Genomic DNA, 14930 nt, shown 5'->3' with positions numbered 1-14930 from the left:
ACACTGATTGCCAGCCAGGCACAAGCTTGTTATACCAGGGGTGTGAATAAGCCATTTCTCTGCAGCCAGCAGAGCACCCAGGCATGAGTCAAGCACTTGGACTGCTCCCTAGGAACAAAGGCCTGCGCCAGGGGACTCAACTGCTAAGGATTCCCAGCTGGGGAGGCACAGGAGGAGCAGGCCCCGGAACAGGGATACTGGCTGTCTGGCTACAGGGAACAGGGCAGGTTAGGGCAAGACCCTAGGGAAGACTCCTAGGAGCCAGCTGGTAGTCCCTGCCATGCTGGTGAGGGAAGGGCGCTTCCAGAAAGCAGCTGCAGGGGAAAGACACAGGTCCCCAGCTGTTGTGACTGACCAACAGACAAGAAAGCTGACAGCCTCTCGGAGCCCTGCCCACCCCACCCCACCCCACCAAAGGTTAAGGAGCAGAATCTGCTTCCCACCCTGCAGTATTTCCAGGGGTGGGGCACTAGCTGAGCCAGGGTTGCACAATCCTAGGCTAAGAAAGGGGTGGGGCGAGCAGGCTGGTTGGTCAGCCAGACACCATAGCCTGGGAGCTAGGCACAGGCCTAAGGCAACCCACGCGGAGGGGGAGGGAACAGCGTAGCAAGTTGTTTGATGGGTTCCAGGGTGAGGCTCCCCCCCACACCCTGCCAACAAGCTACTCATGGGGATGGCTGGGACCCATTTCCTGTGGTACACCCAACCTGTAACCCACCAGGGTGCAGGGCCCAGCCCTGCCCTCTGGCACTGATAAGCTTATCACCAGTAGGGTGAGGGCAAGGCCAGGGCAGAGGCTTGCAGCGACCCATGCCCTGCCTCCCAGCTTAAATATTTATTTGGGGCCTGGCAACTCCACCTCTCCAAACAATTAAAGAGAGGATTCTCCCAGAGGCACCCATCCCTGCCAAGGAACAGCAGCCCTCCCCCTCCACCCTATACCCCAGCCAAGACACCCATCTGGCCCACAGCAAGAGTCCAGATCTGCCCCACACTAGCTGCACCCTTGCTAGGGACAGCCAAGAATTCCTGTCCACCCCAGCAGAAACCCACTGTGTCTGTCCCTGCACCCCCAGCCAGTCCCAGAAACCCTGAGGAAGCACCATCAGGCCCCCCAGCTGCCCCACAAGCCCCTGCCCAGGAACGACAGACCCCAGACAGGATACCAGCATGTGGGGTTTTTATTTTTCGTGTCACTGATCCAGGCTTCTGATGTTTGGCCCCTGGTGAACAGTTCCCAGCAGCCCATGCTCCCACTGGCTGCCGCCCAGAGGCTGTTGGCCCTCACTGGCCAGTCTGCTGTCCCAGCTGGTGGGAAGGCAGCACCCTCATTTGAAGATCTTTCCCTGGTTGAAGGCTTTGCCGACGTGTTTGAATTCGCCTTCCCACGTGAAATACTCCTTGACCAGCGTCTTGCACTCCTCACTGTCTGCATCCATCTTCCTCCAGGTATAGGACTCATAATCCACTTGCCAGTCAGGGCTCAGCTGGGAACAGAGGGGAGGATCAGCCCAGGGCCTCCCCACACTCCAGTCACTGCACCAACAGGCCCAGACACCAGAGCGTGAGCTGAGCCTAGTCCCTCCTTTTCCCAGCACTGCAGATGGAGTCCTCCTCATAGGGCAGGGCCTGCTCAGCTACAGGCCCCTCCCCATCAACCCAGCATTCATAGGATGCTTCCCTACCCACATGGAGCAGTTGCTCCCTCTGCACTCAGCTTCCACCCAGCTCCCCCACCAGCACAAGCAGATCCTGGCCAACCCCCGAGGGCTGTGGGTCAGCACTGGGGGTCATCAGCAGAGCTGGGTGAGAACCCCCCCTTTGCTCTTGTCACTGAGCAGCTTCGCAGCAGGGCATGGCCAGACTACCCTGAGGGAGCAGGCTGCCCCAAGCTGGAACAAACCAGAAACATTTAACTGTTCCCAGGCCAGGGAGCCAGTAGGCTCCCGAGACACAGCCACCCTGCAGCGTGGCAGTACAGAGCTAGGGGTACCTGCTCCTAGTGGGTATGGCCAGACTCCCTGCACACCCATGGGCCACACAGAAACTCACCGGGAAGGCCAGCTCCTGGCCGCGGAAGACCCAGATGCCGGAGATGGTGCTGTCGTTGTTGGTGCCGAAGAGGATGACACTGGAAAAAGCGTTCTTCCGCAGTTTGTCCAGGCGCTGGAACATGCCTAGTGGGAAGAGGTGGGAGAGCAGTCACTGCTGTGCCCCGCCCCAAGCAGGAACCCTCTGTGACCCAGACCAGCCCCAGGTGCTGTTCGGGGAGCCAGGGCAAGCTCTGGACAGGAAGGGAAGGGTTGCTGGGCTCTTACCTGTGATGAGGTTGCAGCTCATGAAGGTCTGGCTCAGCTCCTCAGGGAAGCGGTACTGTGAGTACCAGATGGACCAGCCGTCCTTGTCAAAGTGCTCCCAGAAGTAGGGCAGTGCCACCATCAGCGTGTCCTCGTTGGAGTACTTCCGCTTGAACTCGTCCATGATAAAGGGGCTGGGGGCAGAGTAGCTCCATCAGAGACAGGCAGGGGGCAGCTGCCCTCACCTCAGCCACCTCCCAGATAGGCAGGAGCTGGGACAGAGCCAGTCCAGCAGTGACTTCAAGGCCCCTCCTCCTGCTCAGGTGTTTGGGCTGTGGGGCCAGACTGTTGGGGGATGGGGAGGTCAGGAACCTGCACAGCTCACCACCCAGGTCCGTGACGGAGTGCCCATGGCTAAGACAGAGGGCACTGTCCCAGTAACAGCATCTGCCCCAGCCTACCTAGTGGTTCTGGGCTAGGACCCCAGTTCCCATGCCTCTGGCCACATGTTCCCCATCCCAGCAGGGATTATGGGCCCAGGCAGTGCAGCCCATGAAGCTATCCCAGGCATGCAGCAGGGCGTGGGACTGGGATGACTTCAACTCAGCAGTGCTGAGGCTCTGCCTGTCAGCATGCAGCCACTGCCCCCTGGGGGCCAGGGAAGGCAGCAGAGAAGCCATAAGCAAAAGGACCCTAGACTGAAATCTGATTCCCAATAGGCTGCTTCCCTCTGCTTCAGGCCAAGGGGTGGGGAGGAGAGGGAATGCCATCCCTTCCAGAGGCAGGGAGGGACAGGACTGGGCTCCCAAAACTAACTCCTCTGTTTGCTCTGGAAAGGCCACTCTGCCCTTTCCCATCCAGAGGCCCATGGAGCAGCAGGAAGGAGCTGGCTGTGTCCCCACTGTCTGGTGAAAACAAGAGCAGTGGCAGCTTGCCCAGAAGAGGCCAGACGAGACAGGGAGCAGAGCATGGGAACTGGCCCTTCCCAGGGCCCAGCCCATCAGCAGCAGCAGAGAGGAGCGCGATTAGTTTGGGGCAGCTGCTATGAGGGGGGACTAGTGCCGTGCAGCTGCCAGGATCCGGCCCCCTCTCTCCACTTTCCCTGCAGGAGCTCCACCAACTAGGGCTGGCCCAGCCCAGTGAACAGATCAGCACCTCTTGGGCAGGTGAGCAAAGGGGTCCTTGGACTTCGGCTCAGCAGCCAGGGCCTGATCACACTCATCCAGCTCCTCCTCAGGCTCAGATTTCCTCTCCTCTTTCTTCTCCTGCTTCTTCTCCTCCTTGGCAGGCTTCTCTTTCTTGGGGATGTCTTTCTTTGGCTGGTTCTCAGCAAACTTCTTGGCTGCATCAAGGGGAGGAAGGAGCCCATGGTGGGGGCAGCCAGGTCCCTCCCTCCCACTCATGGGGGGGGGGGGGGGGAGGCACCACAGTGGCCCTGGCAGACCACCTTGAAACTTAGCAATGGCACAAATCCAACCACTCAAGCCCTGACCCAGCCACTGTTAGCCCCAAACCAGGGAGACCCTGATCACAGCAGCCACAGCTCCCTGCTAGAGTTTCTCTGGTTGCATCCTCCCCCAACCAGGATGGAGTAGCCTCAGAACCAAATCTGGGGCAGAGTGAAGCCTGGGAGACCCAATAGAAGGAAGAGGCCAGTAAATCAGGGTACACAGATCCCAGTAGAGTCACCCCAGAGAGTTAGCAAGCAGGATCCCCCTATAAGTTGCTGCAGAGAGTCTAGAGAACAACAAGGCCTGCCATTACAAGGGGCACCAGGACAGCCTCACCAGGGGACTCAGAGGGCCAGATCCCTGCCTGGGGAGCTACTCACCATCAAACTGAGCCATCTTCTCACATAGCTTCACCTCTCCCAGCACGGCCTTGAACTGCGGCTGATTGATGCAAGTCACAAACCAGCGGTTGGTGTTGCTGTAGGGCTGGCGGAAGGACGGTTCCAGCACCTGGAGAGAAGGTCAGAGATCAGCACAACTGAAGCCAGCCATGGCTCAGGACATTGAGATCAGAAGAGGGTTTCCTGGGCATCTAACCCTGCCCCAGGGGCAAGGCAGCCACTCCCCAAGCCTTTGAAGCTACACTGGAATCCCTGACCAGCCTTGCCCCCTCAAAGCCTCACCCTGCACACAGGACTCCAGCTACAGCCCCCAGGACAGCAGGAACTCTCAGCAAAGCTACAGCCCAGAACCAGACCCTCCTGCCACTGCCATGGAGCCTCAGGCAGTAGAGCCCCCCCCCACCTGCTTGTAGAGCCAGAGGAGGGTGCACACAACAGTGATGTCAGCCAGCGTGATGCGCTCCCCCACCAGGAAGGTCTGAGTCTTCAGGTGAGAGTCCAGGACACCCAGGACCCGCTTCACCTCCTCCTTGGCATACTCCGTGGCCTGGAGATCAAAAAGACCAGGTAAAAGGAGGAGACAGATGCTTACTTAGCTGCCATACATTGTGCCACCACATACAGGAAACCGCTTTGCCGCCACCACCACCTAACACCCTCCCCTCCTCAGCATTCCCAGGAAACCAAACCAGACCAGGTGCACTCTAGTGGTTAGAGCAGAGGAGCCGAATCTCCTGGATTCTAAGCCCAGCTCAACCACTGATTTCAGAAAAGTCCTTTTCTATCTATGAGGCAAATCCCTTCCCCCAACCCCATGGGGCCTGCAAGGCCTGTGAACTCCCACGCCGAGGTGCAGGAGATGCACAAGCTAGCAACGACTGGCATCGCCCTCCTTCCTCCACTCCCAGCTGGCAGGAGACGCTGCAGCTTCTTTCCAAGCTTGGCACCAAGACAGGAATGGGCCCCAAAGCAGGAGAAAGTCCCAGACAGGCAGCCTGAGGGCTAGCCTGGCCCTGTGGCTGTTTCCTAATCAGAATCCCAGCAGGGAGAGAGGGGAGCTGGAAGCTCATCAGCTCAGTGTTGCCATTCCTGCCCCTCATCCATCTCAGTCCCTGCAAGAACAGGGCAGAGAGAAGCCCGTCTCACTGGACTACCACACAGGAACTCTGTATTCGCAGCAGCTTCCTGACCCTCACGGGAGGGGGCCAGCAGCTCCTCACAGACTGCAACCTTGGAGCAGGCTATTTGCCTTCCCAGCTGTAGAGGCACCAGTGGCACTTATCAGAGGAGAAGCAGCCCAGAGAGCTCCTCCTTGGCATAGGCCCATCTGCATGAGTCAGGGAGGCCGTGCCAGGAGCTTCACTGCACCATGGCAGCCCAGACTTGGAGGTTCTGGGCCTTCAACGAGCTTAGTACCCAGCAAGCTGGAAGGAGTGTCCATTCTCCATTAGTTGTGGATGGCAGGGGGCAGGGACACTTCAACAGCTGCAGCCTCTCCTCAGAGATTTCAGGCCAAGCTCTCACTGCCTGGCCCTAGGAAAGATCCTGGGATGGCAGACTCCGACTGTGGCCCCATTCATCTGTCTCACCCCTTGTGAGACAGGTCACCGAGTGCTACCGTAATGCAGCCAGCAACGCGCACCCCTAAAATCCTGACCCTGCCTCACAGCCAAGATCTAAGCCTTTGACTCTCCAGGAGGGGGTGTTACTGAACAGCAATATCAGGAGTGGAAACTTCCAGGACCCCCAATTCTCCTATGTGTACACAGGGGCAGCAAGGAGCTGGCCTGGTCCTGTGACCATTCACTGGAGGAGAGCAGGAGCTACCTGCCCCCCCACCCCCACTGACCTGCTTGTTGTAGTGCATGATGCCCAGCGTAGGGAAGACCCAGGTGCTGGCAGGAGGGACGATGTCACTGTCAGCAAAGCTCACCCACTGGATGATCTGGGCGGCTGTCTCCTTGGTGGATCCCCGCAGCTCGTCATTACTGACTGGAACCAGAGCCAGCTGGTCACTGGGATGGGGAGAGACACCAACCCCACCCAGCCAAGACATGTCCACCCAAGACATACACCGCCCCCAAATCAGATACACCATCTCTTCTCCCCCCAGCCCCAGCAGCGGCACTACCTGGCCCACGAGTGAGGCTACCATCAGGGGAAGGGAAACAGAACTGCCCAGCCCGAGGACACTACAGGACTAGCAAGTCCACAGGCACTGACCCAACTGCGGGTGCACTGGACACAGTAAGGAGCTGGCCAGCGCACTGCTTACTCCACTGAGCCCAGCACAGACAGCAGCAGAGGCAGGAGCAGCTGGATGGGGTCAGGGACACCCTAACTTTACTGCCACCTACAAGCTCCACAGGGTATGCTCTTCCATGAAGTCCCCCTCTCCCCCCAGGTGCTGGGGACAGCCCCCTGGCCATTACCGTAATGTGCGATGGCGTTACTCTCAAACACGCAGAATCCATCAGCCCCTTCAAACGCAGGAACCTAGAAAGCAAGCACCATTGCATTCCTTACTGAGCAACCAAGGCTTTCACCTGCCTGTGCAGCACCCCACCACCTCGGCCACACTGGCTAACTTCACCAGCCCTCAGAGCTCAGCCAGTTTCCCCTCCCCCAAGGGCCAGCATATGGGTCACCCCAAGGGCATCTCGGCCCTGCTGACACCCAGCACCTCAAAGCAGCAGTTCTCAGATGGAGTCACAGGGAGGCATTCATGCCCTCCAGCAGGTACCAAGGAAGCCCCTCTGCTGGTTCCTGCCCCATTAGATGCCCCACTCTCAGGGCTGGAGTGGCTTGAGGCAAGGGAAGCATGCGGGGCGGGTTGGAAAGAAAGACATGACTGCTCAGGGCTTGTCCCTCCACAACTCATCTCCTAAGTACCATGAGCAGTCAGTGTACAGCTGCCACCTGTGGGTTGCCAAGGGATAAAGCGACATGAGCAGTTCCACCACACTCTAGCTACCAACATTTCCTTCTACATCAGGAGATGCAATGCAGCACTGTTTGCAGCTGGTCTGCCCCCTGCCTGACCAGGCCTCCCCAACAATCCAGCACATGGAGGCTATGAGAAGGATAAAGTGACCCCAGAGGACACCTATTACTGGAAATCTGGCACTACCCCTAGCAATACTCCTCACTCAGTATGAGGCAGCACAGTTACCTTCCCAACAGGGAATTTCTTCAGGAACTCAGGTGTCTTGTTCGTTTGCCCGAAGTGGAACTGGGGTGGGGCGGAGAGAACCTTGATTTTAGCCCCACTGTACTGGGCAGCAATGAGGGCTTTAAATGCCCGCCAGTTCTCAGGGTAGGTATAGAGAGTCTGAAGAACACAGAAAATGAACAAGGTATGAAAAATGCAGTAGCAGATCACCAAGATCTGTCTTCTGGTCCACCCCCCACTTCTTGGTCTCTTCTCTGCCCCTTCATCTGCCATTGTCACCCCAGGTACCCGCTCCCCACATTCACCAGACAGTGACTCCCTTCATCCACCCCAAGTCCCCTCACCAGTTCAGAGACATCACCCTCCCTCACAGCCACTCTCCTGTTTCCACCCACCTCCCAGATTTCCCCTCACTCACAGAAATCCTCAGCACCCCAGATCAAATGGCCCCTTTGCATCAGGGTCCCCAATACATGCACAAAGACCACTATCCCATCAGAAACCCAAGCACTCTGAGCCACAACCCCATCCACTCATCTTCGCTGCCAGCTTTGCCATGCACCAGAAAGCCCTGTCTCTCTATACAAACTCATCATCCTGGGCCAACCCCCATCCATTGCCCCCATCCCACTGACTAGACACCTAAGCCAACACCTGCCACCCTTGGCCATAGCACCTCTCCATCAAAGGAGACATGCAAGAACAGCAGAATCCACGGCAAAAGTCTCCCCCCGGTACCCCTGTACACTCAGAAAGACTCCTCTCCCCTACCACATCAACACCACACTCTCCCTCGCCACAAATACCTTAAGACTAGGGCAGCCACCTCCTCCCCAAGAGATACGAGCTCTAAGGCAGAGACACCACCCCAGTACTTCCAACCATAGAGGCACAAAGTCAACGCCCCCTCCCAGCTGCGGGAGCCTTCAAATACACCCCTGCCGCTGCCTTCTCCCCTCCTATCAACCCCTAGGGGCCATCTCCCCTAACCGCATACTCCCCATTCCCCCACCCTAGCCCCCTAGTGCCAGCCCCAGCTCTCCTGCCGCAGCTAAGTCCCGCACCCCCACCTTGGGGCCTGCCCCAGGTCAGCCCCCGCAGGGTCCCCCTCCAGGGCCAAGCCCCCTGCAATACCACCCGCAGGCAGACGAGCCCATCCCCGCCCCAGCCCTGCCATTCTCCCAGGCCCCGGCCAGCCCCCCAAAAACAGATGGAGACGGATTGCCTAGAGAGGGGTAGGGGACCCTCAGAGACGACGCACTCACCCCGGCCGCCGCCATCTTAGCGAGCAGAGAAAAGGGAGGAGCTCGGGGCGGGATCACCGTAAAGCAAAGGGAAAAAACCGCAAAGCGAGACGCCGCACACCCACTCACAGCACGGCATACGTCTGCCCGGCGCCTTTATAGGGCGTCACCAAGGGGGCGGAGCTTTAGAGACGCGACAGGAGAGGCGCTTCTAGGTCACATGCAGAGGGAGCTGTGCAACGGGAGGGAACAGAATGGATTTAAAACTCCAACCACGTGGGCGCTCCCCAGCTCCTCCCTCCCATTTAATCCACGCACCCCAAGCCCCCTCCCCATTGATAACACCTCACTTGCCCCGGGATTCTCAGGGCTCCTGCTTGTGCACAAGCCTGGGGTGATAAAGGGCCACATGGTGGCCAGCTCTGGAGGGGGAAAGAGGGGGCAGCTGGCAGTACCTGGCTGCCCAGGGTGAGGGGCAGGGTTGGGAGACCCAGTTGGGCCCAGGGTTGCTGGCTCTGTGATACACTGCTTGCTCTGGAACCGTGCTTTGGACCATAGGGGCTCTTACCCAGCACCAGGACTGCCTTGCCCTACTATGTCTATGGTACACAGCTCCTACCGTAGCTTGCTCCCTTCCAGGCCAAACACCATAATCAGGCATCAGAGCTCCTGCATCAGTTCCTCAGCAGCCCCGGCTAGGACCAGAGTGCCAGAGGCTGGAGAGGGGATTGCTGGATGAGTGACAAAGGTCCTGGCCAACTGTGCTCGGAAGCAGAGCTTACCGCACCCTGTCCATCTCCCTCTGTCTTTTTCACACAGACTCCCCAGCCCTGCACACAAGGCCAGCAGCAAAGAGCAACCAGAGTGGTCTTTGGGGCAGGTTGGTGTGCGCTGTGTGTGGGACTCGGGCCAGCCAAGGCCAGGGTGCACAACCCAGGATCCCTACACTGACTCAGGGGAAGCCCTGCTTCCCTGCCTTATGAACACCCCAGCCCAGATCCCCTCCCCAGCACTGCTCAGTAGTCTGCCTGTATCTGTGTGTCCACCTTGCCCTTTAGAGAATAAGCTCTGATGGGGCAGAGACTGGCTGTGTGCATACAGCCCTAGACACACCAGGGGCACAGCCAGAATACAGACAGTAACACCAGCAACGCTCTCTGGGAAAGACAGACTGGCAGCTGTGCAACAGGTCCAATGGCACAGTCTAAACAGCTGCATGCTTGTGCCTCCCTTGTTACCCACATGTAAGGCTGAGATGCCAACTAGCCAGAGTGCTGGAGAGCAGGGCAGCCCCATTCATGCTCAGGAAAGGGAGCCATGAGCCCCACCCAAAGCAACTGGCCCTGCTTTGCAGGGTGAGAGCAAAATGCTGCTTTATTAAAACAAAAGGAACTTTTATTGGAGGTGAAGGAGGAAGCTCTGGTCCATCAGCCACCCCCCAACTCCCAGCTGCTGAGTGGAAGGGAGTGGATCCGTACACTATAAATACAGCAGTAGGTGCAAGGAGCAGGTCTGGCCTTGGTGCAGCTCAATTGCTTCCCAACTGGAGCCCAGTCATGCAGCAAGAGGGATGGATTTGTATTTCAGCTCACAAGACCTGAGTGAGAAACAGAGAGAGGAGGTTGAAACCAAGAGCAACCAGAGCACTGACCTCCAGGAGGTACAGCTCAGCCCCTTTCCTTCTCCCTAAGCCCCGCCCCCAGGGGAGTCACCCACACCACTCCCAAGGGACATGTGGAGCACTCCTATGGCAGAGACTGAGAGCACTCACTTCTAGTGCAAGAGCGAATGCTGCAGAAACGTTCAGGAGTAAAAGATCCACCCAAGCCTAATGTGAACTCAGCCAACCCAGCCCATCCGGTTACTCCCCCCAAGCTAGATAGAACACTCACCCAGATAATCGTCCATAAGGGAACCGATGGCAAACTGCAAACCAAATAGAGATATTAGTGCCGCTGCAAAGAGACTGTGAGAGTTGCCCCTGCCTGCTCACCCCCAGCGTTCTAGCACCCCCTTGTGGGAGAGACTGGGAATGAATGAGCCAGCCCTCCTGCCCCACTCCTTACAGCACCCAGGCTGAGTGGTTGGGAGCTCCCCCACAGCTAGCCCTCATGCCCTGCTCCCTACAGCGCCCCTTGCTGGGAGAGGCTGGGGCTGTAGTAGCCAGGAGCTCCGGCCCCTTCATGGCTGAGAGTTGGGGATCTGCGCGCGCACACACAGCATATTTGAAGGAAGCACCAAAGACTCACAATGTCATTCTTATCCACTCTGGTCCCCACGATTTTCAACCGAATCTCATCATCCTGCTGGATCACGATGTCCTAGAGACATGCAGCACTAGAGTGAGACCCATTTACGAGCTTCCTCCCTTTCTCAGATAGAAGCAGAAAAGGCTAAACACAGAGTTGCACTTAACTCCAGTAAATAAAGTATGTCTGATAGGAGAGAAGCAAAATTCTTCCCCACCATCCACAAGCCTGCTCCAGGAGTCTCCCTTGCCCCCAGCTAGGTCTCCCTCCCTCTCCAGACATCTCCACCACCCCCATTACACCTCAAGCTCCCTGCAAAGCACCATCCACCCAGGACTCACCTCATCCACTGTCTTGTAGCAGGGAGGGTTGGAGTTTGGGTCAAACTCCATCTCGGAGGGAATGGACTGAGAAGAGAACAGGAGTCAGTGAGGGAGGAGTTCCCCAAATATCACCCCACCCCTAACCTGTTCCCCAAACTCCCCCTCCCCAGCACCCTGCTTACATGTCGAGATATGAAGCAGGACATGGGCCCGATCTCGGTGAAGAGCCCAACCTGTAGGAAGTGGAAGCAGCGATTCCATTAGCACATAAACATGGGAGTTATCCCAGTCTCCCACCAATAGCCACACCCACCTCCAGCCCCAAGACACCCACTGCTCACAGCCCAGTCAGAGGCAGAACAGCCCTTGCACATCCCTTCCTGATCGGCTCTGGGGCTCCTAGATCCTTAGCATAGGGGACCCACCCCCTGGCTTAGCTCCACAAATCCCCCTGTCCATCCCTTTCCTTCATGGGCCTTGAGGAGAACAGGATTGTTTGCATTGGCCACAACACTTGTAGCTTAGCATTATGACAGTGACGATAATCTCGTACTTCAGATCTTCAACCAGTCACCTGCAGGGGTCAAGAAGGAACATTTTCCTCCCAATGCACAATCTGGTTGGACTGGGTTGGGGGTGGGCCCCCTGCACCTTTCTGTGAAGCATCAGAGATCAGGCACTGCTGGAGACGGGTCACAGGGCATAACGGGCCAGTGCTTTGAGGTGGTCCAGAGAATCCTCTTTCTAAATGCCTGGCTGGGGCACCATGCTCATATCATCAGACTGGGGGCCAGGAAGGAATTTCTTCCTGCCAGTCAGATTGGCATGGACCTTCAGAGCTTTTTGCCTTCCCTTGCAGCATGGTGTGTGGGTCGCTTGCTAGGATCATCTGGGCATATCTTGCCAAATCAATTCCCTGCCACTGCAGGGCCTTCTGGCATTGGTGGCTGCTCGGGCTCTCCTGTTCTCTGCCTGGGGCTCGCAATAATTTAGTCACTGAAGGACACAAGCGAGTGGATTCAATGCAGGGGTATCCAGGTGAGATTGTATGGCCTGTGTTATACAGGAGGGCAGACGAGATGATGTAATGGTCCCTTCTGAGCTTACACTCCCCAAACCGCAGCACTGTGTTACCTTGTTGACCTGCGTCACCACGGCATCCACCACCTCCCCCTTGAAGGGCCGGAAAACAATAGCCTTGTACTTGACAGGGTAGAGCACGAAGCCACGGCCCGGCTGGATGACGCCTGCCCCAATGTTGTCAATGGTGGTGACTGCAATGACAAAGCCGTATCTGCGGGAGAGTGGGAACCAGCTGTTAGAGAGTGCCAAAGCAGAGGAAACGGGCCAGAGAAGGAGCAGGGATCCAGGGTCCTGTTACAGAGGGTGCTTCCCACACTCACCCCCAGGGGCTAGTCTTAGGGTCCCTCCAAAACAGCAATCCCCCTCCTTTTCCAACTCCCACTTCTTCCTTCCATGCATCTGCACCTGCCCTGCATCTCCCACCCCTTCCCTCCATTCCCACAACCCCACTGCTTCCCACTCCCTCCACATACTTTCCCATCACCCCCAGCCCCGTTACCTCCATCCCTATCCCCCCACTGGCCACACCCTCCAACCCAACAATGGCCTATTCTCCATACTCTCTTGCCCCTACTCACTTGCCCGTGCAGGTCCCCTCCACCTCCGTGAACAACTTCTGCTTGACAGTGTTGAGGAGATTGGGCCCGAAATAGCGTGGATGCAGCAGGATCTCATGCTCCAGGGAGATCTATGGAAGCAGGAAAAGGGTGAGGGTGCAAAGGAGAGACCTGCAACCGAGAGGGGAAGGGATGCAACCATCAGCCAGACCCTTCCTCTCCCACCTCACGGCAGACAGAACAGTGCACGATGGGGCAGGGCCTTAGTGCCCCCTGGGTCAGAGGGAACAGTGGCTGCTGAGACCCCTGGATTTGGGGGGAGGTTCCCCGAGGCACAGGGAATGGTGCATGCTGGGGCTCTGGATGGGGGAGAGGAGAATGCCTCCTGGGGGCGCAGGAGAAGGCAGCTAACGCACCTAGGGCGGTGCTTCTGGGACGGGGGGTCGAGGAGCAACTGATTCCTGGAAAGAGAGCTGGGGGAACAGCTGACCACGAGGTGGGGAGGCTGTCCAGGCCAGGGGGAGGGTTATCCAGACCCTGGCAGGGGAAGCAGCTAACCAGGGAGGGGAGGGCGAGGCGGGGAGAGGGTTGTCCAGGCCCCAGCGGGGGCAACTGACTCCCGGGGTCGGGGAAGGTTGTCCAGGCCCCGTCAAGGGGGGGGGGCCGCTGACCCCGGCGGGGGTCCCGTCACTCACGTGATAAAACATCTTCCAAGCGGGCCAGGAGCGAGGACCGGCAGGAACCCGCCACAATCCGCTCCCCGCCCTCCCCCCGAGCTCCTTCCTCTCGGCTCCACGGGAGCCCCGCCCCTCAAAGAAACAAACCGGCAGCGTTCCGTGCGCATGCGCTCCTTGCGGTCACGGCGGCGCCTATAGTATCATGGCATCCGCGGAGCGAGCGGCTGCCGCGTTGGCCAGAGGACGCCAGGGGGAGCTCGGGCTCTGGCAGGTGAGACAGTAGGCGGGACACCCTGATTGACATCGCGAAAGGCGGGGCGCACATTGATTGACAGGAGGCGAAGTATACCAAATCCCGTTTATTGGGCAGTCACGTACAAAAATAAACTCTGGAAAGCGACATGCCCGCCTCACGTACCTGAGGGCTTGTCTACACTGGCAATTTACAGCGCAGCAACTTTCTCGCTCAGGGGTGTGAAAAAACACCCCCCCGGAGCACAGCAACTTTCAGTGCCAGGTAGCTCTGCCCCTTGTGAAGGTGGGTTTTTTTAAGAGCTCTCTCCCAAGGCTGTGCCACGACCACACAATGCTTTAGCATTGCCAGTGTACACTAGCCCTGAGTCAGCAGCTCCCGCCTGCCCCCAGCGCTGCCCAGGCCATCCCCCCAAGCCTCCTGTGGGAGCCCTGGTTTCAGAGTAGCAGCCGTGTTAGTCTGTATTCGCAAAAAGAAAAGGAGTACCGGTGGCACCTTAGAGACTAACAAATTTATTAGAGCATAAGCTTTCGTGAGCTACAGCTCACTTCCTCCCCCAAATCCCAGTCTGAGACCCCCACCCCCAAAATCTGTTTCTAACCAGGACTGCCCCACAAGACTTCACCCCTCTGAATCTCCACTCACAGGGAGCCACCCCCTTCATCTCCCTGAAATTCACCCACCAAGGGAGCCATGATACCCCTGCAACAAATTCCTGATTGTGGCTCCTGGAAGTCAAGTTCAGGGGGCTGCCCCTCACAGTATGTCACAGGTTTCTGTTGCCCTCCCCTCCCCCAGCACACCCCACTCTACACAGAACCCCCACCACCACTTCCAATTCCCTGTACATACATAGCATCTTGGTTTGAGAGCACCCAATGCTCAGATCCACACATGCATATATGGACCCTGCCCCACATTAAAACACACACACTCAGACCCCTAAGCCACTTCTCTAAAACTAGTGCAATATCCTCTATTGTAAGCAACACAATAAATGGATCAGCAGCCCTGGAAAGGGGGGGGGTGAGACCCTCTCTGAGCCCTACCCCACCCCATGGGAGACTCTCTCTGAGCCACAATCCCCCTGCTCCAGAGGAAACCATCTCTGAGCCCTATCAGCTCACAAAGAGATGTGAGAGCTTTGGAGGTCTACAGCCCTTGGCACTCTGAGACCAAGACCCTGTCATCAAGGAACAGACTAAACTCAAACATTTTGCATT

General features: G+C 57.7%; 2 protein-coding genes across 2 annotated transcripts; both read right to left on the bottom strand.

Moving 5' to 3' along the window:
• Positions 1 to 1163: 1163 nt before the first annotated feature.
• On the bottom strand, positions 1164 to 8838 carry EEF1G (eukaryotic translation elongation factor 1 gamma). Its single transcript, XM_038411421.2, has 10 exons — positions 8587 to 8838; positions 7322 to 7480; positions 6582 to 6645; positions 5999 to 6141; positions 4553 to 4696; positions 4129 to 4258; positions 3453 to 3639; positions 2319 to 2491; positions 2053 to 2177; positions 1164 to 1487 (listed from the first exon to the last, which is right to left on the bottom strand). The coding sequence occupies exons 1-10, from the start codon at positions 8599 to 8601 to the stop codon at positions 1329 to 1331; spliced, it is 1299 nt and encodes a 432-aa protein (XP_038267349.1). The 5' UTR covers positions 8602 to 8838; the 3' UTR covers positions 1164 to 1328.
• A 1104-nt stretch (positions 8839 to 9942) lies between these two features.
• On the bottom strand, positions 9943 to 13689 carry POLR2G (RNA polymerase II subunit G). The gene is made up of 8 exons (XM_038411422.2): positions 13473 to 13689; positions 12799 to 12908; positions 12272 to 12431; positions 11320 to 11370; positions 11156 to 11221; positions 10815 to 10886; positions 10458 to 10491; positions 9943 to 10162 (listed from the first exon to the last, which is right to left on the bottom strand). The coding sequence occupies exons 1-8, from the start codon at positions 13482 to 13484 to the stop codon at positions 10149 to 10151; spliced, it is 519 nt and encodes a 172-aa protein (XP_038267350.1). The 5' UTR covers positions 13485 to 13689; the 3' UTR covers positions 9943 to 10148.
• Positions 13690 to 14930: the final 1241 nt, after the last annotated feature.

The sequence above is a fragment of the Dermochelys coriacea genome, chromosome 7 (genome assembly GCF_009764565.3).
Source record: "Dermochelys coriacea isolate rDerCor1 chromosome 7, rDerCor1.pri.v4, whole genome shotgun sequence".
NCBI lineage: Eukaryota > Metazoa > Chordata > Testudines > Dermochelyidae > Dermochelys > Dermochelys coriacea.
This window is presented reverse-complemented; position numbering and strand designations above follow the sequence as displayed.